The 25,983-nt window shown below is 42.9% G+C and overlaps 1 protein-coding gene across 1 annotated transcript in view; it reads left to right on the plus strand.

Annotated features, from left to right (window-relative positions):
* The window catches only part of Plcxd2 (phosphatidylinositol-specific phospholipase C, X domain containing 2), a 52,337-nt gene extending 29,096 nt beyond the window's left edge, over positions 1–23,241 (plus strand). The window contains 3 exon segments of the mRNA NM_001134481.2: positions 2,066–2,526; positions 10,466–10,707; positions 17,302–23,241. Coding sequence (NP_001127953.1) covers positions 2,066–2,526; positions 10,466–10,707; positions 17,302–17,458 — 860 coding nt within the window. The 3' untranslated portion in view covers positions 17,459–23,241.
* The last annotated feature ends 2,742 nt before the right edge of the window (positions 23,242–25,983 follow it).

Below are 25,983 nucleotides of genomic sequence, written 5' to 3' on the forward strand. Positions count from 1 at the left end.
CTCAATTTTGCTTCTGTTTCAATGTCTTCTGAGCATATGTGATTTTATGTGTTGAATCAAAATCTAGGAACCACAAATGAGAGATAATATGCTGTTGGTGTTTTAGAGGCTGGCTTCATGTGACTTCTCTAGTTGGACTTGTTTCCCTGCAGCTGACATAAATTCATTCTTCTTTATGTCTGAAAGAGTTCCATTGTGTGTATATACCACATGTTCTTTAACCATCCATCCACCGTTGGGTACCTAGACTGGCTCCATGACGGTTGTTGTGCAGAGTGCTGCGATGGACATGTGTAAGTGTTTCTGTGACATGTTGACTTAGGGACTTTTGGTAAATACCCAGAAGGTCGTACTGGTTTTGCATTTTTTTTTAAAGAAACTTCTTGCTGATTTGCATAGAGACTGTACCATACATTCCTGTCACTGGCGCATAAAGGTGCCATTATGTCTACATTACCAGCATTTGTTGTTGTTGTCTTAATGGCTGTCACTCAGACTAGAATGAGAAGGAATTGCGATGTATTTTTAATTTGCATTTTTCTGATGTGAGCTTATACATATCTTATGGTTACGGGCCATTCGCATTCACCTTTTGAGAACTGTTCGTCCTTCCATTATTCTGACAATCTGCGAATATACGGGTCATTCTATATGCCAGTACTTTCCTCAATTTCTTGGTGTTTGAAAATTTTTATTTTCAGATCCTTTACTTCCTTCTTCGGGTTTGTTTCAAGAGTGTTTGTTTGCTTGCTTTAAGGCTACTGTAAATAGTATTGTCTCCCTGTTCCTTTTCCAGAGTGTTCATTATTAGTATTAATATCACCTGTTAACATTGTATCCTGCCACACTGCTGGAAAAAAAAAATCACTGTGTGTGCTGGCTAGTCTTATGTCAGTTTGGCATATAAACTAGAGTTATCTGAAAGGAAAGAGCCCCAATTGAGAAAATGCCTCCATAAGATCTGGCTGTAAGGCATTTTCATAATTGATGATCGAAAGGGGAGGACCCAGACCATTGTGGGTGGTGCCATCCCTGGCTAGTGTAGTGGTCCTGAGTTCTACAAGAAAGGAGACTGAGCAAGCCAGGGGGAGCAAGCCAGTAAGCAGCACCCCTCCACGGCCTCTGCATCAGCTCCTGCCTCTAGGTTCCTGCCCTGTGTGAGTTCCCTTGGTGATAAACAGCAATGTGAAAGTATAAGTTAATAAACCCTTTCTTCTTCAGCTTGCTTTTGGGTCATGGTATTTCATTGCAGCAATAGAATTCCTAACTAAAACACTGTTAGTCTAAGAAATTTTTTCTGTGGAACCTTCAGGGTATCTTATGAACAAAATTACATCATCTGCAGATAAGGTTGTCTTGTCTAGTCCCTTTAGTGTTCTTCCTGTTTATAGTGTCCTTGCTAAAACTAAAGACATTCCATTGGGGAACAACTGTTCCCCATTTGACATAATGGTGGCTGTGGGTTGATTTATGCAGTCTTTACTGGGTTCCTTCTAGGCCTAGTCTTCCTAGACTTTTCCTACGAACCAATCAGATATGTCATTTATTCTTTACTGATATGCCTGCCTAGCATTTCTGAGGTCAGCACGGGTGTCTTATACCCTTTCACATTTTATTGGAATGAGTAAAACAGATAAATGTCCTGTGACAGGGGCTTAAGCCTCCTGTTTACATCTACTGTGAGAGCCTCTGGCAGCCATCTTTGTTCTTTCCCAAGGTTTGAGTTTATTTCCTCCAGAATAGCTTCCCTGAAATGAAATTACTAGATCATTGCACCATGAATATTTTAAAGCTCTGATTTCTAAGCATATTTCTAAATAGCTTTCCAAAAAGTTAGTAATTTACCTTACACTAGCAATATGTGAGAATTATAGTATTACCCTAGGCTTAAAGAGCTGCTAATAAGACCACATTACTTTTATTTGTGTTTATTTCATTCCCAGCAGGCTAGAAAGTTTTTGCAAGTACTTACTTATAATGTATTTGGCCTCTTGTTTCTCATCGTTGTTATCATATCAGTTGGATTGTCTCATCTCTGGTCCTCTCCCTTTATTGCTTTATCCAGGCTCCCATGATTCATTCAGCTACTGGGTAGACGAAAAGTCCCCAGTGGGGCCTGACCAAACCCAAGCTGTCAAACGCCTTGCCCGGATCTCCTTGGTAAAGAAATTAATGAAGAAATGGTCTGTAACTCAGAACCTGACCTTCCGGGAGCAGCTAGAGGCTGGGATCCGCTACTTTGACCTACGTGTGTCTTCTAAGCCCGGAGACACTGACCAGGAGATCTACTTCATCCATGGGCTCTTTGGCATCAAGGTTTGGGATGGGTTGATGGAGATTGATGCATTCCTCACTCAGCATCCTCAAGAGATCATCTTCCTGGATTTCAACCACTTCTACGCCATGGATGAGGCCCACCACAAATGCCTGGTTCTGCGGATCCAGGAGGCCTTTGGGAACAAGCTGTGCCCAGCCTGCAGTGTGGAAAGCATGACACTGCGGACCCTGTGGGAGAAGAAGTACCAGGTAAGAGGAAGGGGCGGTGCACCGCTGAGAGCAAGAGCTCAATTCTGCTTTCCTAGGCTGACAGCTGTGAGATGACCCAAGGCATAGAAGCTGCTCGAGCAGATTGTACTGAGCATGTGCAGAAGAGTACCTAGACTCTGAGGTTAACTCGGTGGAAATGGGATTATGTTTGATGTCTTAGTTATTTTTCTATTGCTGTGATAAAACATTATGGCAACTGATGAAAGGAAGCATTTAATTTGGCTAATGATTTTCAAAGGATTAGAGTCAAAACAAGGGAATAGCTGAGGGCTTCCATTTTGATGCACATTCATGTGAGAGAGAGAGAGAGAGAGAGAGAGAGAGAGAGAGAGAGAGAGAGACAGAGACAGAGACAGAGAGACAGAGACAGAGAGAAAGAGACAGAAAGAGAGACAGAGAGAGAGAAAGAGAGAGACAGAGAGAGACAGAGAAAGAGAGACAGAGAGAGAGACAGAGAGAAAGAGACAGAAAGAGAGACAGAGAAAGAAAGAGAGAGAGAGACAGAGAGAAAGAGACAGAGGGAAAGAGACAGAGAAAGAGACAGAGAGAGAGAGAGAAAGAGAGAGAGAGAGAGAGAGAGAGAGCACTGAGAATGTTACAAGTCTTTTGAAACCTCAAAATCCACTTTTAGTGAACACCAGTAACAAGGCCACACCTCCTAATCCATCAAACATTTTTAGCATCTTGAGACCTAGAATTCCAATACATAAGCCTCCATGGGCCACATTCAACCCCCTGGCCTTCATAGACGTATAGACATATCATAAGGCAAAATGCATGTGATCCGAATTCAGAAGGTCACACAGTTTTCCACAGTGTCAAACCTATTTAAAAGTCTGAAGTGTCACCTGAGACTCAGGGCAGTCTCTTAGCTATAACCCCTACGAAAGCAAAAGCAAAGAAGCAAATTGTATACCTTCAGAGTGCAATGGCACAGTATACATTACCGTTTTCACAGGGAAGAAAGAGGACCTGGTGAGGAAATACCAGACCAAAGCTAGACTAAACCCCAGCAGAGCAAACTCCAGACCCTCCACTTTCACGCCCAGCGTCAAAGGCCTTACATGGTTCTGTCCTTATAACTTGGCTGTGGCAGCTTTCTTCTCTTTCTTGGGCTGGTTCCATTCCTTATATGCAGCTCACTTTGTCAGAAATTCCAGGACTCTGGCACCTCTGACTCTTCCAATACAGTCTAGGGTTTACTTTCACAGCTTTGTGCAATGGATTCCCTTGCCTCATACCTGGCTTCAGTGCCTCTCCTCCACTATGAAGGCAGATTCCGTTGGCTCCTTCATGAATTGTAAAGTCCAAACAACATGAGTGACATTGCAGAGTTTGACTACCAACTTGGCACCCTAAAATCATATTTGTTGAAGCTTTGATCTGTTGTTGCTTTTTTTCAAGCAGAAAATTCCTTTTTAGATATTGAAAGCTTATCTGGGTGAGGTCCTGCCCTGAGGGCACCCTTCCCTTTATTCTATTTAAGAACAAGCCTCTCCTTAATCTTCTCCTGTCTTTCAGAACAAGTCTTGGCACCAACATTAAATCTGGTGCCCTTTTTCCTCTTTAAAATGTATATTTTCTATTTCTTTTTGCTCCAGTTGCTCGTTTTAATTGTAGACCTATGTGATTACCACAGGATAGAGTCAATATGAAGCTGTCTTGAAATCTCTTCTGCCAAAGAAATTAGTCTGAAACTCTGATTTAGCCTTAGGAAAATGCATAGAACAAGGGCAAAAAGCAGCCACATTCCTTGCCAAAATATGGTCTCTAGCCTTGTTGTTAATATTATCCCCCCACCCCGAAACCTCATGAGCTGAACTTCTATAGTCAACATTGATCTCAACATCAAGCCCTATTTATAGTGTTCTACATTTTCCCTAGTCTGAAATCCCAAATTCTTCCTCTTTCCTCCAAAAACCAGCACAATCAGGCCCGCCACAGCAACCTCAATTCTGGTGCCAACTTCTGTCTTTGCTACATTTCTATTGCTGTGATAAAACACCATGACCAAGGCAACTTATAAAAGAAAGTGTTTGATTTGGCTTAGGGTTTCAGAGAGACCATGATGACTGAGCAAAGCCAGAGTGGCAAAAGTTAGCAGACGGCTCACATCTTGATCCACAACAGCGAGGCAGAGAGAAAACACTGTGGATCACACATGCCTTTTGAAACCTCAAATCCTACCCTCCGTGACACACCTTCTCTAACAAGGCTACACTTCTTTAATCCTTTTCAAACATTTCCACCAACTGGGGGACCAAATAGTCAAATATATGAGCTATAGGGAACATTCTCATCCAGACTTCCACACTACCAAATATTTAATTTGCCTGCAGTCTATGTGACATCTAAATTGACTTTTAAAGGCTTGGCTACTATCTTCCCAAGGCAAAGTTGTGAAATAAGCCAATTGGTCAGTAAAACTCTATCCTGTCTTATCTAAACTCTGCTTACTACCCTCTATCCATGCCCCTCCCCCAATAAAGATAAGCCTCCAAACCTATACCCCTGGGAAACACGCTCAGTAAAGATAGGTCTCAGATGCATTCTATTCTGATGCTATGGTGTGGTAGCAGTAAGCAAGAGCTTTGGGAAAGGACAGCCTCTGCCTTAAACTTTATCCAAGAAAAGCAAAAGAGATACATTCATTCAGCATTGTTGCCATCCCATTAAGTGCACTGAGAAAAATGTCTTTTAAAAAGTATTGAATAAAGACCTCAGGTCCTTATACATGCCAGGCAAACAGCACTACCACTGTTCCACATGCCTGGCCTTAAGAAAAACATATTAAAATAGTATTTTGGGGGACCAGAGAGATGTCATGGCAGTTAAAAGCACTTGCTTTACAATCATAAGGGCAAGTGTTCTGGTCCCAGCAACAATAAAACAAGTCAAATGTCCCCCACAAGTGACTATAACTCCAGCTTCATGAGGGGTGTAGACAGGTGGGTCTCTGGCACGTCCAGCTTAAGAAAATGTAAGCCTTGGGTTCAGGGAGAGACTCTGCTTCAAGGGAATAGGTGAAGAGCAATAGAGGATGCTGGTGTTCTCATCTGGACTCAGTATGCATTCAAGGCTCACATGTACTTAAACTCATAGGTACATGTATGCATGTGCGTGCACATACACACACACATAATTAAATAAGTAAGAAAAATTGTATAAACAAACTAACTCAAGGAGAAAATGAGCTCTCAGTTATTTATTTAAAAATATTTGTTGAGCACCAAATGTAGGTGATAATTTTTTCAAGTATGTATCACATCTCTTCTCTCACATTTAGGTTTAATACTGTTCAGACTCACAGATCTAATTTAATCTAATCTACTTATTTATTTGTTATGGGATCATGCTATGTTGTAGTCCAGGCTTGCCTGGAACTCTTGAAATGCCAACTCAGTTTCACTAAGAATTAGATGAACTCTTTTGGTCTTCTCAACACTAGAAAATAGGCATCCGATATTATCCCCATTTTACAGATGGGAAAATTGAGGAATGGAGATACTACAGCAACTTGCCCAAGATGCACTATGAATGAGAGTGTGGGTCGGAGTTCCCTCACTAGCTGGTTTCTCTCTAGTATTCCCCTAGGCCTTGATGACTCTCACAACTGCTTTCTTGTGTTGTGAAATAAAAACACTTTCTTTTCCTTAAGAACCTAGTCTTAAAGGGCCTCGGATTGTTTCCATTGAGAAAGGGAGATGGCATTTGAATGAGGTAGTAAGATAGGGTTAAATATGAGATTGGGTAACATTTTATAATTTGGTACACAGATGATATTCTGGGTGGTTGACAGATTGCACATAAAAACAGGCAGATCCTGGAGATCATTGGCCAGCCAGTCTGGCTAAATAGAACTTTAGATTCACCAAGAGATTCTGTCTCAAAAAATAATGGTTCAGGAAACAGAAGAGGATTCAGCAAGTAAAGGAACTTGTTGCCAACCCTGAATTTGAGCCTCAGGACCCATAGGTGGAAATAGAGAACTGAACCCAGATGTTATCCTCTGACCTCTACTTAAAAAAGAGTGGGAAGCTATCAAGGGAAGAGAGCCAACAGTTCAACCTCTAGGTAACCTCCACACACGTGCATAGGCATGCATGTGCACCTGCCTGCACATGTGAACAATCCCACACTAACAAGTAGACATACCATACAGGACACACACTCACGCACACACACACACACACACACACACACACACACACACACACACTTGCACATGCACAGGCTAATTTAGCAGCGTTATCCACTGCTAAATCCATGGTTATGGAGGAAAGAACTGGGCTGATCTATTAGAAAAAGGGAAAGTATCCCCAGCTTAATGTCTCTTTAATGGCTGAAACAGGAGCACTCATGGAGAGCCACCAGTCATTGGCCCCATGCTGGGCAGTGTCACACTGTGATCAGGCTTTAAATATTCATTATGTAATGAGCTGCCTTGCAACCTCCCCAACCTGTCCACCCCCTACCCCCCAGTGTTTTATTACTGGAATTTAATATCAGGAAGTACTGTACCACCAGTCACATTTCATTTACTCAACTTGTAATTATATCACAGCTCACAGATTAGAGATGCATGCCCTGGTAGATAAGGTTTTAAGGGTACAGTAAATTGAAGGATTTAGTTTACAGTTTGGAAGTATTTGAAATCAAAATGAAAAAGTAGGAAATCTATAACTTGCCAGGCCGTGGTGGTACCCCCACCCCCTTATTTATTTATTTATTTATTTATTTATTCATTCATTCATTCATTCCCTTTACTTCCCTATCACAGCTCCCCTTACCTCCCAGTCCCTCCCTCACACAACCCTTCCTCTATCCCTCACACCCCTTCATCTCTGAGAAGGGTGAGGTTCCCCTTGGTTACCAACCCAACCTGACCTCTCAAGTTACTACAGGACTAGGTCCATTCTCTTCCACTGAGGCCACCAAGAGAGCCCAGTTAGAGGGGCAGGACCCTCACATACACATCTTTAATCTCAGGACTCAGGAGGAAGGAGCAGTTGGATCTCTGAGTTTGAGGTCATTTCCGTTCAACCCCTTGAACTGAACCCATAGTAGAAGGAGAGAGCCAACTCCTGAAAAGTTCTCTTCTTATGTCCACTTGTATGCCATGGTATGCACACTCCTGCAGAGAAGAAGAAGAAGAAGAAGAAGGAGGAGGAGGAGGAGGAGGAGGAGGAGGAGGAGGAGGAGGAGGAGGAGGAGGAGGAGAAGAAGAAGAAGAAGAAGAAGAAGAAGAAGAAGAAGAAGAAGAAGAAGAAGAAGAAGAAGAAGAAGAAGAAGAAGAAGAAGAATTAATAGAAATAATCTATCTACCTAAGATAGACTACAACTATAAGATAAGATCAAGCCTGGTGACCTACATGGTATGAAGAAAGGGATTTTCTAATGGATTGAGGAGTAGAGCACCCCATGAGCTGGCACCCCAGGGGCCCCAGTAAAGGAACTTTCACAGTAAGAAGAGATCACCTGAGGGACTGTTCTTAAAAGAAATGAGATTTTTCCATCTTAGTGTCAAGACAAAAACTGAACATGAACTGCTGAGCTGGACAGGAAATATTTCAGAGAAAAAATGGCACAAGGAGATAGGGAGGAAGATGCTGTGAACAGGCTCAATGAAAGAGAGTCTCTACACCTGTGTTTTATAAGCAGAGATCCCCCAGCAACCTCCAGATCAGACTATCCACAAGGACTGAGGAAAGGACAGAAAACCCCTCTTGTGCAGTTTGTACTAAGGACACATTTTCTGAGGCACAGTACAATTGAGTACTGTCCTCTAGTGTGCGGATGCATAGCCTGGGGGCAGGTGTCTTGGGCACCACCTGCTAGGTCTGTCCCAGAGTTGCAGGGCTTCCTGTCCACCCCCCATCCCTGCTGCCCAGGGCACCTCTCCTTCAGGCTTCACCCTTCCAACCTAACCAGTTTGGGTCTCCCCAGCAATCTGCTTACAGTGAGCCTGTGATTAACCTCATTAACACATACATGTGTTTACTATGGTCATCAGTGCTCAGCATTACTCAGAAGCATTAAGAACCAGGAGGGTAGACATTACCGCACTGACAGCCCCCTGGCCTCTGGGCATTCAAAAGGTCTGGCGCCTTTGTCGTCACCTGAACACACTGGAAATGAGATGAACATATAGAATCCCTTCCTCCTGAGTGCCTGAGAGATTGCTCAGAGGATTACAGTTCACAGGGTAAACATGAGCATTCCTCTGGGAAGAGCTCACCCGTGCCCCTAAGGGGAAAATACGGCATTTCTAGAAAACCACACAGCAGAGCTTGGAATTGGGGCGATCAGAATAGCAATCCTCTGTCCCCCAGCTGCCTCCCAGAAACTAATTAATGCTGTGGATATAGCTTGCTAATTATTTTCGAAATGACTGCCATCTCCAGTGGCCCCACTGTAGGCCCATGGCCTCTACAAGGTCTTCCCTGAACCTGGTGGCACATTGCTTTCCTCTCCTGGGATGGTAATTTCATCAGAGCCAGTGCATCCAACTGAAAATCTATTCACTCACAAATGAGTTCTCACTGTTTATGTAAACTCCAAGAGCTATGCTTATGCCAAGTGTCAATGCCATGAGCACTGGAAACATGATTTCTGGGCCAGACTGGTTTCAGCCTGGTATGCAGACTTCCCAGGGATGGTGTGTGCATGGAATGTATTAAGGCAGTGTCTGGTTGGTTAAAAAAAAATCACAAGAAACTACATCTTCACTTTTACTCACCTTGAATAACCGCCTGTCTGTCGTATATGCTGGCAGTAGAACCTTGTTTCTGCAGGGTTGGCCCTGCCTGTCAATTTTCCTCAGGGAGATAGCCTTGTCCCATTCCCTGCAGATTGTCTTAAAATACCTCACTAATCACAGCTAATGGAGCTCATTAGACCCTATCAAAGGAATTCTATGCATTTTTCATGAGGCTTCTACATTAATTTCTTATAAATATGTTATATGAATAAGTATATGTCCTTTATGTCTTATTATTTTCCTTTATGATCTTGTTCACTTTGCACATCTCTTAAAAACACATCTGTCAGAAGGTGCTCTGTGGGGTCTATCATGTGCATTACCAACAAGGTAATCATTTTGAGGTAGCAAGTTCTTGTTTCTTTACTTTTAAAAAGTAATATATAAGGCCAATATATATGGTGGCACGGTGGGTGGGGCATGCCACCGAGACTGATGACCTACATCCCATTTGCTTGAAGGTGAGAACTGAGGTGTAATCTGACTACTACACATGGTCTGCAACAATTCGTGGACCACCACATCTCTCTGCCATGTACAAACAAATACATGCCTGTAATAAAAACATTATCTATGCAAAACACAGCTCTCACCTCAAAGAGACTAAGAAATGGTTTGTTATTGAGCCAAATAGGAAAGGGCTTGGAGCACAGACTCGGGTTGTCTATCCACTGTGGAAAGGGTCACATGAGATTCGATTAGCCAAGGAACTAAGTAAGCCATAAGACAAGGCATTTATCAATATTGGTAGGGACCACCAGGCGGCAGGGAATAGCAAGAGAAATCGTAATCACAGGTTTAGGATGCAGACTGTGGACATGTGTGTTCTTGGAAGCTGGTGATCTGCTGTGAGTACTTGCCAAAGGCTTTAACCTGAAGCCAAAAGGCACCAGTGTGAACAATGAATGGTTACTGAGAGGAGCAAGGCTAGCCCAAGAGAATTCGATTGTAGACTCCAATACTCTTTACGTTTTTACAACCACGAAGTTCGAATCTGTTGTTTTGCCCTGTAAAACCTTGCACAGAGACATGGCTTTTCCCCACTCAGTTTATGTGAACAGTTCTGCTACTTCTGAGAATGTTTGTCCACTTCTCTCTCCCCATTCGAGTACTCAGCTTTTAAATGTTTCTGTCCTTTTTCTGCTTTGAACATTTCAGGTTCTCATTTTCTACCACTGTCCCTTCTACAAGCAATACCCATTCCTGTGGCCAGGGAAGAAGATCCCGGCACCCTGGGCAAACACCACGAGTGTGCAAAAGCTGATTCTCTTCTTGGAGACCACCTTGAGTGAGCGAGCCCCACGTGGGGCCTTCCATGTCTCCCAGGCCATCCTCACCCCAAGAGTGAAGACTATTGCCCGAGGCCTGGTGGGGGGCCTCAAGAACACACTAGTTCACAGGTAAGAGGTGACTCCTACCCCACAGGTAGGGTCTATGTTACTGATTCACTGGTGGTGGTAGCTGGTTGATTGTTTGGTTTGGTGGATTGTTTGGGCAGTTGGGTCGATTGGTTGATTAGTTGGTATCTTGAGACAGTTCAGGCTGGCCTTGAACTCACAATCTTCCCATCTTTTGTTCCCTGATACTGGAATTAAAGGTTTACATATTTAGCTTCATGCTCCAGAAGAAGTTTGCACACACACACAGACTCCCCTTCCCCCTCCCTCCCCTCTTCCTTTCCCCTCCCCCTTCTTCCCCTCCCCTCCCCCCCCCCCACACCTTAAACTGTGGAGATAGTTCAGCTAGTACAATTCTTGTCTTGCAAGCATGAAGATCTGATTTCCAGAACCCCTGCAAAAACAATCCTGAGCACAGTGAGCCCACACAATCCCAGAATCCAACACTGGCAAACCTAACTTAATTGGCAAGTTCCAGGCCAGTAAGAATGAGAGCCATACAAGCACATACACATGTACCTACACACAATTTTATCTACACACATATCAATACACGTGCTCACAACATTTATCTTGATTTTCTTCTCATAACAATAGTAAAGCTTTGAGGATGAAAAAAAAAACCATAAAACACTATTTTGAAAAGCTGTGGATTCTAGGCGTAGTATATGAATAGTGCTCTAAGAATCTTTCAACACTTTGCTAAAATGTTTACATTATTCCATAAATACTCACTATATTTTGATACTATGACAAGCACTCTGAGCCAATGTCTCTGAGTGATTTTTTGTTCGTTTGTTTGTTTTGGTTTTTGTGACACACACCCATGGTGATCCTCTTACTGCCCACACAGCTGGGTGGGATACTCACTGTTTAAGAAGCATTAAATGCAGGCTGCTATGCTCCAAGGTAGGGACTGTGAGATCGTCCTCCATGAGTTTGTTCTTCTTGAGTACCATGCCACGGCTCCAAAGACTATCTTGGGATAGAATTAAGCCTGATATACAGATAAACAAGGATGACCTAGTCATTTTGTATGAGATGATAGTCTTTGTCCTGGGCACCAGTGAATGATGGATAAAGGCTGTCAAGAAAGCATATTACATGTATATGAACATTTGGGTATATATGTAGATTGTGTATGTGTATTTGTATGTATGTGTATACGTATTTGTACATGTATGTGTATAATGCATATATGTATATGATATATGTATATAGAGGGATACTATAAATATACTTTTCAGTAGGCTATCCTTTGAAATACAAGTTTAAGAAACTAATGTATTTCTAAAAATGATAATGTTTTCTAAAAATGGTATTTACAAGAATCTATTTAGTTCTTGAGTACTGGGTGCTGACTGGAATTTGGATAGTGAAAGTTGTGTTCAGTCACATCACATGCCCAGTCACATGTCCAGACAGTCACATGTCCAGACAGTCACATGCCCAGTCACAGTCATTTGGTTCTGAGTTTGAGAGCATTTCAGATAATAGCCATGTGCCTGGTCAGGAGTTTAAAAGGCAATCAACAACTGTACTCTTCCTTCGTACTGAGAACTCCTGATAATGTCAACCATGGACAGAACCGAGGGCTCCTTTCCAGGTAGCCCTTCTAAGTCTCAACAGAATTAACCGTATTCAGCTGGAAACAAAGCAACCCATGGGCAGGCCATGGTGCTGCACACCTGCAATCCCAGCATTTGGAAGGCTGAGGCAGGGGAATTGTGAGCTCAAAGCCAGGAAAAGCTATGACGAGGCTAGATGGTAACACTCTGGGGACAAGGGTATGGTAGAGTGAAACCCTGACTGACTGCAATCCTCCTGACTCAGTCTCCAGGAGTGTTGGGATTATAAGTGTGAGCGACTATGTCTGGCAACCAGACGAAAAATCAAAACAAACAAAAACCTTAATCCAGTGTGATACCTCTTAAAAGAACCTAGAATTATACATATTCAAGTTCCTGTTCCATTTTCCTCTTTCTTTTAATAAATTTGTAGCTTAACATTATTTACTCATGCAATAAAGTCAAGTTTTCTGTAGGTCAAGCAAAACAGAATGAGTACCAGGGAAGAGGCAGGTGGAGAGACACCGAGGAATCCTGTAGCTGTTGCTCCAAAAAACACAGTCCTTCAGCAAAATCTAACATGAACATTTCTATAGACCTGAGGGAAAACCAGTCTACTGCAAATCTCTCTGGGCAGCTAAGAGAGACTATTTCACAGGAAGGATAGGTCTTTTATTCTGAATAAAATGTGACTTCTTTGCAAATGATTTTATTTGACTCTTAAATCCAGGCCAGTGTCTTGAAGTGGAGAAGGGACGCACCATCTAAGGCCCTTGTGTGTCCTCACGTAAGACAATACTCAGGGAAGCCAAGTGATCCAGCACAGCAGATTACAGCTACGATTACACAGAGCTCCTGTGAGAGCTGAGAGCCTGTCAGGACTGCAGGGCTTCTGTCTGTGTAGTCCTGGGCACTGATGTGAGCAGAGAGGATGTCTGAGTTTAGTTTGTCAGTGTTCCCAGAGCCATGATTGAGTTAGTAGTGCCTGGAACTGGTCAGTTCACACTGGTTACAGTTGGTAACCCACAACATCACTATTCTTCTCCTATCGTGCTTCCTCAGTCTTGCTGCCACTGAATTTCAGACTCTCTGTTCAGTGGTAATGAAGACAGCATGAGCACAAAGGCAAGGTCTTCCAGCTGGCAGTGAGAATGTGCCCCTTAGATGAGTAACTCTCTTGGCATCCTAGCCCTTCAGGTCATGGGCGTGTTAGGGGTGTGCTCCTACATTCCTGTGCCTACACATCAGTGGAAGAGGACCATGGCTCTGGTTAGGACTTTGTTCCAAAGTACCAGCAAATAACATGACTCTCATTTCATCACTGAGTCATCTCGGACTCTCCCCCTCAGCAACCTGAAAGCTGTCTGGACTGGCTGAACCCTGAATGGTTGTACAGAGGTGCTATGTAGCTGAAGACCCAGTGTGTCTTCCTGATGGTGACCAGGTAGTTTTCTTGTTGGGAAGGTAATGCCCAATTTTCGGATGAGCTTTGAACATGAGAATGTTTTTCACTTTGTTTCATCATCCCGGAAGGAAGCCACAAACACAGATAGACAATTCAGACTGAATTTCTGTTGTAGTTTTCCTCAGACTGGAAGACACCTGATCCATAGTACCACAGTGAGTCAGGACGCAGTCAGGAGGCCTGGAGTTGAAGCTGTCCCTATTAATGTCACTGAATTATGTTCTCTCTCTTCAAATCCTTCTATTAAAATAATAACCTAACTAGGTGTGGTGGTGCATACCTTAGACCTAGCACTCCAGAGGCAGAGGCAGACAGAACTTTGTGAGTTCAAGGCCACCCAGACCTATGTACTGAGCCCCTGCTTCAAATAAAATAAAACCTTAATCTGAAGGTGAGTAAATTTGGAGAAATTGTGTGTTGAAGGGGGAATTAAGTTGAAAGGCCATTACAGTGGGTTCTAATCTACACACACTGATGTCGAAACGACATTTAAACCCAAAGACAATAGAAGCTAAGTATGGCAGCACCGTAAACCTGTAATCCCAGCACTCAGATAGGCCAGGGGACATTCAAGGTCATCTTTGAATATGTAATACGATCTCCCAAAGCAAACAAAAAGCAAGAGACTACAGGAATATGTGTGCCCACACAGAGAAAATGATACATGGGGTGCTGGGGGAGGGGCGTGGGGAGGAGGAAATCACCTGCAAGCCAAGAATAAGGGTTCAGAAAGAATCCTGCCCAGTAGCATCTTAACCTTGAGTTTGCAGCCTCTAGAACAGAGGGAAATAACTCCAGTTCTTTGAAGTCAGCAGTGTATGTGTTGTTATGACAGCGCACCTGAGCTAGCACAGTCCCCTGCACAATGGGATGTCCCTGCACAAGTTCTTGAGGTCTCTGAGACGAGTTTTTCTTCACCATGTGAATTGGAAAGTATGGATTTATAGTCTGCAAAGGGTTGGGGTTGCCTCCAGGTGTCAAGTATCATTTCCCCAGATTGACCAGCAGATGGCGCTGGCTCTCCAAACATAGGCTCTGACCAGGGATCTTTTGAATCCCTGAGTGTACCAGGCTCGCTACCACTGCGTCCTTCCTGTGGACTGCAGTGAAATTTGGTCTTTTGTCTCTGAGAGTTCTGTGCTTTTCAGACCCTATTCCCAACACCTTGTTATGTGGCTATATAAGGAATTTCCTATCCCTACTCCCCCAAATGTTTCTCTCTCTACCTTTTTACTCTTTTGTTTATGATCCCTTTTCTTGGCCAAATACATGACATGGCTATAAGCAACCATGGCTCTGAACACTTTCCATGTACTATCTTTCTGACCCATCCTGTTTCACAGGGAAGAGCAGCCGAGGGACAAGGAATTCTAGTAAATTCAGATCTTCAAGAGAGAGAGAGAGTCCCAGCTAAAAATAGAAGAACTTTTATCAGTCACAACCAGCTAATAATAAAAAAAAAAAAAGTGAATTGGTCAATGATACTGTTTCAGCCTATAGCTGTGTAGTCTCTGCTAACTGAGAGAAGAGCTGAGGTCTTAACATCATTCTGGAAGACCAAGAAATGAGGCTACATCATGGTAGAGCAAGGGTAGCTTCAACGGAGGATAGAAATGGGAGGATGGGGAGATAGACAGAGAGAGCATGAGTAAGAGAAGAGGGGGGGCTTGGATGTTAGCTAGAGCGAATCCCACCCAAAGGATTCCCAGTCATGCAATCAACTGTAAGGCCGTTTCTAACTCCCTTTGCTGGGTATTCAGGGAGCTGTTTACTGTGATGCAAGACAGCCAGCTGCTTTACCTGCTCTTCTCTTCCTCTGTGGTTCCTCACACTTAGGCCACTTTAGCTTGAAAGTGTTATTTACATCACAAGCTCTGAGCCTCTGTCACACCGGAAGTCTTCTGTTTATAAAATAGCCCCAGCAACTCTACTCAAGGGATAGCTGATTAAATATCAATCTATTAAGGAGCCACGAACAGTACTAGGATAACTAGCCCTGTGGAAAGTGAATCCTGACCCTTACTCTATGCCTTTTGTCAAAATTAACTGCTGGGAGTTTTTTAAAAAGTAAAATAAAGGTGAATTGCCTGAAGCTTTCAGGAGTAAATGGGGAAGGAAATCTTTGTGAATTGTAAGTGAGTGTGTTTCTTAAGCAAATCACAGAAATTAAGAGAAAATAAATGATGAGGGATCGGAAGGATGGCTGGGAGTTAAGATAAGTGAATACTTATGCACTCACTGAAGAGGTGCATAAGCCAAAGACACAAGTTCAGGTTTCAGCCTGTAACTTCAGCTTCCAGGGATCCAACTCCGTCTTCTAGACTCTGTGAACACCTCCACACACACATGCGCATACCCTCACAAGGACACATCCACATACGTAAATCTTTCTAAAGAAAAAAGATAACAAATTGCAATCCATCAAAATTAAGGCATCCAGGCTCCACAAAATATCTTATTGAGAAAAACAAGGCAAGCTGTAGGGTAGAAGAAATGTTTGCCAAATATATCGGTCAGAAGGCTAGTATCCAGGATGTAAAAAAAAAAATGATTTCTAAAATTTAACATTTAAAAGAAGAAAGAGTGAATACTGTCAAAAGCATATTGTGTGAAACTCTCAGAGAACAAATACAAAACTACAAAAGGATAGAAATGTTTAAAAACTAAGTGGAAAATTGTTAAAGTGATGAGTAGATAGAGACTTGCAAGAAAAAGGCACACAAGTCCAGTCTGCGTTCCCAGGAATCCTCCTGCTTCAACCTTTCCATGGGTAGAATCACAGGCATCAGTCACCATACTTGGTTTAGAATGGCTAGACTTCAACATTAGTGGGACTAATTTGTAGGGAGAATGTTAGCTGTTCAGAGCTTTTCTGTTCTGTTGCTGGGACTGTAAAGTTGAGTGCCCCCCTTGAGGAAAGCTCTGGCAATTTCTTATAAAACTAAATATAAATAAACCCTCTCATAGAGCAGTTTGTCCCTTGATTTTTATCCAAGTTAAATACAAGGTAATTCCCATAAAAAGACTCATAGAATGCCTATAATAGTTTATTCATAATGACTGCAAATTAAAAACAGTTGGTGAATCTATCAATAGGAAAATGGATAGGCTATGTTGCACTCATGGAGAAAGAGAGTGATGGACTAATAGATACGTGGCAAGCCAAACAGTAAGTAACATATCAGTGGCAAGAGATCGGGGTGGATCCACTTACTGTAAAACTTCTTTCCACTTGCCATATGTTTGGAATTTTTCACGAGGAACCCTAAGAACCTAGCAATAAGAGGACCATTGGACTTGGTGTTATGAGGCCCTGTTGATGTGGCTGTCTGTTTGATGCTGGTAGCGAATAGTCATTTGCATAGGAGAAACCCTGGAAAGGTTAGTTCTGGTGGAAGGTTGACCTCTCTCCATGGAGACCTAAGACTTACGTTCCAGTAGCCCCAAGGGCTTATGTGTTTCTGACACACATTTTATCGTAACAGAATTTCCTTTTTCTGGAGTTGCCATTCTAACCCCGACTATCTGTTTGTCCTCTTTTCACCCAACACTTTCTCCATGTAGGAATCTCCCTGCCATCCTTGACTGGGTGAAGACTCAAAAGCCTGGAGCCATGGGTGTCAACATCATCACATCTGACTTTGTGGACCTGATAGACTTTGCCACGACTGTGATTGAGTTGAACGACCTTCTAGAGGATCGAGCTCTGACTAAGTGTTGAATCTGTGCTTTGTGTAATTTGATGTTGAGGTTCTTGATCCAAGGTAGGATTCTAGAGGGTTCTAGTAAAGATGGCTCCCTCCTAGGCAGTCACGGGGAAGTGAGGAAGAAAAAGAGGCCCTCTCCTTTTCCTCACATAGCTATTTGGATTAGAAAAAAAAAATCTAAGGGTTTGCATTTCCCCGAAATGAGACTTTTACACACTTAAGTCTAAGAGAAGAATGCACATTTCCTATGGTTAACATCGGGATCTCCCTAGTGGCTTGGGGTGGCAAAAGGAGGATGGAAGCAGCCTTTTCAGGTCTCACGGGCTATGCAGCGTCTTAATTGGCCCAGCCTCCGGTTGTCTTCTGGGGCCACTTGAGCCTCTGTGAAGACTAAATCAGAAAGGCATTCCTGGTCAGAAGAATGGTACATGCAAGTGTGGGCCACCCTGAGAGGTCTCTGTTATCAACCTAGAGCTCTAAGGAGCTCCTAGGGAGCCAATAAACTGTACGGCATCACTGCTTTTCCACAGGAGGAAAAATGTTTCTTATCACAGTGCTCAGCCACAGGCCAGCTCTGCGTATCTTGCTTGGGCTGAAAGTGGGCACCTTTGTTCTTCATATAACTAGTGCACACTACCCTTGGCATCAGAAATGTATTTCCTCATTTTAATGTGTTTTGGGCCCTATCTTTAAAGTGAAAGGAACAGTAGCGGGAAGTCTTTTGTGTGAGGGCCCGACATGAACTACCCATGCATGTTTGTTGCCTGCATGCCAGAAGTCTTTAATTCTGTAGCCTTCTCCCCAAACGACTATCAGGCAAGTACCTGCATCGTTTCGGCAAAGTCCTCTTTGGAGCAAGGTGTTCAAGCCAGATAGCAGAATCATGTCTTATGGTTGTCTGGGACCGGGACTGCCAGAGGACATAAGGCTTGCCCATGACACTGTGGAGGCTGACACAGAATATGTGGGAATGTGCAACGGAATTAAAGGACAAAGTTCCAAGTGGGCTCGGAGCCAGTCTGTAACTCCTTGCAAACAAGACTACCTCGGGGACATTTAGCGGGACTCGTATGTCGTCAAGTAAGGGGAAAAAAAGCAATGTTGGACCATTTCCGCTTGTTTTTTCCACTTGGTCTGCTTTCTGTGGATTGTTCGCCAACTACCTTTGCATGAGGGCTTGAAAACACAAGGGGAATTTTTTTTAATTGATAAGAGGTGCTTTTTATTGATAAGAGCCCTCTTTTGTTTTTTCATTTGCTTCGTTTGTGTATTTATTGATTTATTTATTCATGGAGTAAGGATCTGTGGTGTTCCTTGCCTGGAGAATGCTTTCAGATGTTTACTGGACTGTTCCTACCCAGGATGCTGCTGTGGTCGTCCACCCATGCGCTGCATGGTGCATCTCAGGGGCTGTGACCTCGTGACTTTGCTGTAGATCCCCTATCCCACCCCGATCTTGCTGAGGACAGTGTGTAAGTGTGGATGAGATCCAGCTCTAGGAAGCTACTGCCAAAGGCATGCACAGGAACAGAAGTGACAGGGTCATGAAAAACCACACAGGCACTTCTGTTAGAGCACTGGCAAGACGAGAACTAGGAATAATAGCTGAGCGCATCTGTGAGTGCGCTTTGCTAACCTTCAGCCCTATTTGAGAATCCCTAAGGAGGTGTCGGTTTCCACATTCCTAAGGAGGAATATAAACAGGCTGCCCTGGGCGGGGATGTACATTTACAGAGATTGCTGGACCTTCTCGTACGTTTCCCATCTCTCCCTTTGATTGCCTAGTCAGTTGTGCATGCTGACTGCTGTGGGGCTATCTTGGGTGAGCTATTGAAAACATGCCTGCCCCTAATTGCTGATCACCTGACCTTTTTTTCCCCCTAAAGTAACTTAGGCCTTGACTTTTCACTTCTATAGTTCATACAGGCCACAGCACAAACGCCTCTGAGAAAACCCGATTTAACTTCTGTTCTTGAATTTGAATCTGGCCCAGAGGTGGCTTCTGGAATGATCTTGTCAAATTTGGCAAAGCCTTCTCTGCACAGGGCTTCCTCATTGTAGAGGAGTGCATATTCCCATCATCATAATTTCCCTTCAGTTATGATGCTGAGCTCTACAGAGGAGGTCCCAAAACCTTAGCCTACCCCCAGGTTTTAATTTTTGTTTTTATTGTTGCATTATTTGGGGGGGGGGCGGTTTTAACTATCAATTGGTTACAACGGACTAGATCCCTCCCTTCTGTTAACCCTTTGTTACTTGGCAAAGAGATAAGGAGGCAAGAGGAGAGTCATTCTGCTCTGTTTTATTTGGGCCTCAGCTTTGTCCAGGTGCTCGGTGCTATGGAGCCTGGGTGTCCGCAGGTATCTGCACCAGTTGGATATCAGTTTCACTTTAAGGCTGCAGACTGTTCAGTGAGCTGTTTACTTCCTTTTCTCCCTTGTTCTCAAATACAAAGTTGTAGTTCACTTCTGACCTTTAAGTGCACCTCAACGTTTGCATGCTGCACCATCAAACAGAACACAGAAGCACAGAACACTTCCAAGGCCACGTGTATGAACCCCTTCTCCTGTAGGGAGTGTACAAGTGCTTGTACCAGTTTGTCCTTGCTGTTCTGGGGTCCCAGACTTGCTGATATTCTGAAAGTCTGAGAGGTAGGGGGAGGGTTATTCACAATTCTTCCCAGGAATTACCCACATCTCTGCCCCAAGAAAAGGCTTCCAACATTGGAAAGGCTGCATGTATTCTGTTCCTTGAAGACCAGGCAGAAACTCAAGTGAGTTGGACAGAGAAAAAAAGTAGAACATGGGCCTGTCACTCATTCTGTCGTACTTAAAAGTAAGCGTTCCTACCCAAATATATCACACATTCTCTAAACTTAGTTGGGGCCATTTCTGTTTGGAAATTTAATGGGTTCTTCATGAATTCTCTGCACCATTCCAACATAGCCATATTTCCTTGATGGCCCAGACCTGGATGCCCTAGGTCTCTGTGGGTTAGAACACTGTCTCAGGGTTGAACATTGAGTTTATCAGAAGTTCCAGGTATGCTATGGATGGAGACAGTTTTCTTAGGAGTGAACAGAGAGCAGAGAGTGGATGTGATGGAAGAGATTGGTGAGTGTTTGAGGATTTGGTCTGAGATCATGGCAGATCTTAGAGGTCATGCAAAAAATATGCATATATTTGCTGCATAAGATTTGATAGTCGTTATTTTCTCTAGTGCTGGGTCCAGACCCTGAATTTTTTAGAACTGTTAACCTAGAGTTTAGAGTTCAAATCCAATATTTTATATACACGCAAAGGAAAAGCATACAATCTATGCAGAGATACTGACAGACCTTAAGAACCCCAGATTTTTCATAGCCTCATGTTCACATCTGGAAATGTATGCTTCTGTCCAGGAAGGCAATGGAACGAAGGTTTCTGAGATTAAATGAAGCTTTCTGATGTGTCTGGATATTTGCGTGTTTTCTTCAGTGGTTAGAGTTAGGGTTAGAGTCAGGGGTCAGGTGTCTTGGGTCAAGGGTTAGGGTTAGTTCTCACCAGTAGGAAGCATTTCCAAAGAGACATGATACAGCTCAGTCACAAGCACAAAGTGAAAGGTGGAGACCAACAAGAAATCCAGGCTGAAAGGAAACTACCATTTTCTCTGAGAAGCAAAAGGACTACAAGCTGACATCATTACAGAGGTTTTATGATGATGCCCTCAACTGTCTGTTACGTTCTAGGAAACAGAACAGGCTAATGAATGGGTCACGAGATCTCCTCCCTTAGCTGAGCAATTGGTCCTGTGCTAAACTGTCACTGGTTCTTCCATCTCTAATAGTGACACAAATCTCAGATGTTTGGTTCATAAAATATGTGAGGTTCTAGAGCTCGGCCTAAATGCCTTGTACTCCGGGGAGGCACCCTTAGCATCATACTTCCTTCTGTGCACATGCGCAGAGAACATGGTTAGAGTCATGCAAGAGCGTGAAACAGGCTGAAAGAGTTTGACTATGGGTTATACCTTCCCGGGTCTATATAATGTGTGGGGCTCATTGAAGTCTGCCAAAATGTGTGTGGGCCCCTGGGTGGGCTTTCTCTAGAGTGAACAGTAGACATTGAAAGAATCAAACATACAAGCCAACAGGACACTCATTTGGTGCAGCATAGAAAAGCATAGGTGTCCCTCTAGATTTCCTTAACTGTCCACCACATCTTAACCCTCTTCTGCAGCTGCTTCCTCATAGGTGACACCATGGTTTCATTACTCAGTAGTGTCACCTTGGGACACAGGGAGATGATTGAATAACAAGTGGTGTCAATACAAACTTCCCCCTCAATGGGGCTGGGGATTTAGCTCAGTGGTAGAGCGCTTACCTAGGAAGCGCAAGGCCCTGAGTTCGGTCCCCAGCTCTGGAAAAAAAAAAAAAGAACCAAAAAAAAAAAAAAAAAAAAACTTCCCCCTCAATTCCAGATGGTTCTAATCAGCTTGTTACTGCCCCAAGAGAGCTCCTACGACCACAACGTTTGGATTGCCCAGCTTCCTGCTACACACACTGACACTAGCGGCCATATGTCTGAGCTAGCCTAACTCTGAAGCAACCCTACAATGGCACAATGTCTTAGACAGTGTAAAAAATATCCTAAGATAAGGATCTCCTGCTTTAGATACCGTGCTTTAGCATCAAATCCAGCAAACTTGTCCTTAAAACTCATAAAAATCCACTTTAAAGAAAAGTGGTTTGAATAAGACAATTCCTTCTTCTCTTCTGGGGGGGAATTCAGAAGCACATCTGTTGAGGCAACTGCATCGACAATCTCCAGGCATTTTTCTGTCACCCTTGCCCATTCCCTACATAGAATGCTACTTCCCCCTCTTATATCTAGCATCTCCATCATCCGCCCATGACTGCGTCACAAGATGCTGACGGAGAGCACACTCTGGCCATCATGGTGGTTTTTCTTTAGCCTTCTCAAATGCATTGTCCTGCTTCCTGCTCCCGCCCAATCATTAGAACTATGCTTAATTAGAGCCCTGAAATCGGGACCAATATTTAATTCACATAGCACAGGCTTGCCCACCAAGAAGCATAGCACTTTGAAAAGTCATAGAGGCCTTTGGCAGCTCTGTATAGTTGCAATGGTCACACCCGTAATCGGTTGATAGCACCAATAATATGTCAATAAGAGATCTATAGAATCAAGATGATAACTTTTAGATCATGTCCTAGAAATAATAACACCTTGCTGCTATTATTACCCCAGTATGAATAAGTATTAAATGCAGTATTTGTATTATGTACATACCCACTGTAATACTTAGCCTCCCTGATCCGTAACTTAAAATTATAAAAGTTGTTACAGTAAAAACAAGTCTTGGATAATTTGTGTATCTGATACATGCTGTAATGGAGATTATATTTTGTCTTCTATCCATTGATTTACACTGCAATGCATGTGGTTTGCTAAACTTAAGAAATAATAATCAATTTTACCAATTTTAAGGTTAAGGATAAAATTGTGCATATATGCTTCTTGACACTCTGCGATGTATCTGTGGCCTGATTGTCAATGTCATATAGACTTTACTTGCATTCTTTCCCTCTAGCAAGTAATTATTGAATTGCATCTCTTCTCTCTTGAAATCCGGATTAAATCACTTGGTTAATCCTAAACTATTGTGAAGCCACAGTACCTCATTTTAACTGTGAAAAAAAAGTGTTAATAAGTCTTACCCTATGATGTGTTTCCTTGTATTTGATTTGAGCCAGTTAACAAGGTTTAAACCTAGTAATAAATATGAATCTTTAATAGCCATGTTTCCTTGGTTTGAATGAACATTTGCTTACTGACCTACATCTAACTTTGTTTTTAAGAGCTGAAGATTTGGTATCAAGAAGACTCCGCTAGCCTATCTGCATTGCCCGGGTTGGGCAGTGTGTGGAATGCGTTCACTGCCGTGTCTACCATGCTTCTCCAAGCTGCATCCTTAGTACTTTAATTCTTCCTGCTAAAGTTAGCCCCGACCTTAGTGACATCCGTAGTCCCACTTGATCACTGTGTCTGCCTCACCCTAGGTTGAACAATTACTGGATGCAAAAATACTCAGAGGTCACCTGACCACGCATGCAATGAATAAAGAAGACTAACCTGACCTTTCTGATGCATCGGAGATTACAATATTATCTTCTTGTAATTATTTTTAACGTCATATTTGGTCTATTTTATTTCCTCAAATGCACTCCCCATTTTTTCCCTTTTACATTTCCAAACTATTGAGTTGTTATAAAAATCAATTTAGCAGAGATCAAATTAATTTTGTGTAACAATGCCTGTCATGAAGCCATGTGGTAGAAAAATGATTAGGAATTACATTATGTCTGTTAAAGCTACCTCTGTGATTTAAGAAGGATGCCACAGCACGGTGGGAATTTTCTGTCTGTATCTAGGTGTTGCTTTCATGAACCTGCCACACCTGTTTCTGACCACCTTCCATGTGCATCGCAGTCAGGAAATCCCTTCTTTAAAAAACGTGTATCCATATATAGTGTATGACTCTATGAAATACCAGATTTCCTCACTGTAACCTCACGAATGTGGTATGCTATGACCAGGTCCGAAGACAAGCAAAGTGGGTGTCCTCTGTATCCCATATTGCAAAGATATTTTTCTCCTCCAACTTCTCAGCAAGCCTTTTGTGGAGGCATTGCTTCTCTCACAATGAAGCTCTTGCGTTATGTATGGACTCCATAATTCCTAACCGCAGATTAATTTTCCACACTACCACCAGGTTATAAGCGTAGCATATACATGGGCCAGAATTTACATATGAATCCATCATCTCCCTTCTGTGTGACCACAGGCAAAGTCTGCATCTGTGAAAAGTACAGATTGTGGTGCCCAGTCAACACGCAGTAACAGCTACTCCTGCTAGAGGTGTGACTTTGAACCTCCACTCTAACTAGCGCCAAGCCTTTATCACAGTTACCTGATAACACCCGAATGTTGATTGAATGATTTGACAGGGAGTAATCACTGAGAAGCAGAAAAGAGAACTTCGACAGTGTGGTCCACACATAGGGCCTTACAGCAAAAGGTCTGGGTGATGCTGCGTACCTAGACTTCCATGACTCTCATTCTTCCATACCCCAATTGTGGGGGAGGTCAGTGGCAACGAAATCAGTAGCATGTAAGGAAGACAATGGAGATAATGTCCTAAGAGGTAACCGTCATCTATATTTCTACATTCAACCACTGGAAATGGTGATTCTTTTTTTTAAGATTTATTTATTTATTATATATAAGTATACTGTAGCTGTCATCAGACACCAGAAGAGGGCATTAGATCTCATAACAGATGGTTGTGAGCCACCATGTGGTTGCTGGGATTTGAACTCAGAACCTCTGGAACAGCAGTCAGCGTTCTTAACCGCTTAGCCATCTCTGCAGCCCTCTTTATTTCTTAGGGTATATCTCAGAAGGAATCAGTAAAAATGTTTTTTGGTGTATAAAAAGTTGTGAAATCCCTGTACCAAACACCTGTTGTTCAGACAGTGGGACTCATACCGCTGGTGACATATCTGACAATGTGCCTTCCATTGATGTTCATGATCCTTCATTCATGGTTACAGGTTATCATTTCCTTAAGTAAAATGAATGCTGCCAACCCCTTAGTCAACTCCAATCAGTTAAGAGCGAAGGCTCAGCTGAGTGAGGACAGGTTTTTATCATCTACAAAGAAGGAAGCTATGGTATCCAGCTGACCTTTAATGTCAGTTTGCTCGTGTTGTACTTATTTTGTGGTCACCCGATGTTTGTAGCAAGTGGTTTTTCAATAGCGATAAAAACTTTCCTTCCAAGATTGCTTTTTAAAGAACATGTTGGGAAGAAACTACAGGAATAACCTACATTTCTGACCCTTTCTAGACTGCCTTGGGTGGGGGACACAGCTGGTGCTGCCACCCACACATTTTACCCCAGAACTGAGCTCTGCTGCACTTTTTCTTACACATGCTTTGCTCACTAAGAACATATGGGGGCTACTATGTGAGACAGAAAAACAGGTCTTTTTTTCAGAATTTCACATTTTTTGTAGGCATCCATCTTCCACATTTAAAACAATTCATTCCAGAGAGGGGAAAGGCCCTTGTGTCAACCCCACCCATGGCCACACTGGGTAAATACCGATGCAGAGAACAAATCTCACTTCTTCACGTTGAAAATGATTGCCTTTCTGTGATTCCCTGAGGTGAAGGTGCCTGAAAGTCCAGGATGTTTTTGTGTATGTGTGACATTTTTTTCCAAAAGGAATTCTTCTAACTAGCTGCATATTTTTGTTCCCCCCATACAAATCTGTTTCTTATGACTAAAAGTATATTATGATTTTGAAGAATTGAAACCTTTCAGTCTCAAAGAGAGTGGGATGTTGCAAACTAGGGACAGTGGCTGTGTGCCTCAAACCTCACCCAGGACAGCCTGGACACATGTCAGATCAGGATGTTTTCACAGCTGGCCCATGTTTGAGGGTAGTATCCAGCTTGGAGGAGAATAGAACT

The sequence above is a fragment of the Rattus norvegicus genome, chromosome 11 (assembly GCF_036323735.1).
Source record: "Rattus norvegicus strain BN/NHsdMcwi chromosome 11, GRCr8, whole genome shotgun sequence".
Taxonomy (NCBI): domain Eukaryota; kingdom Metazoa; phylum Chordata; class Mammalia; order Rodentia; family Muridae; genus Rattus; species Rattus norvegicus.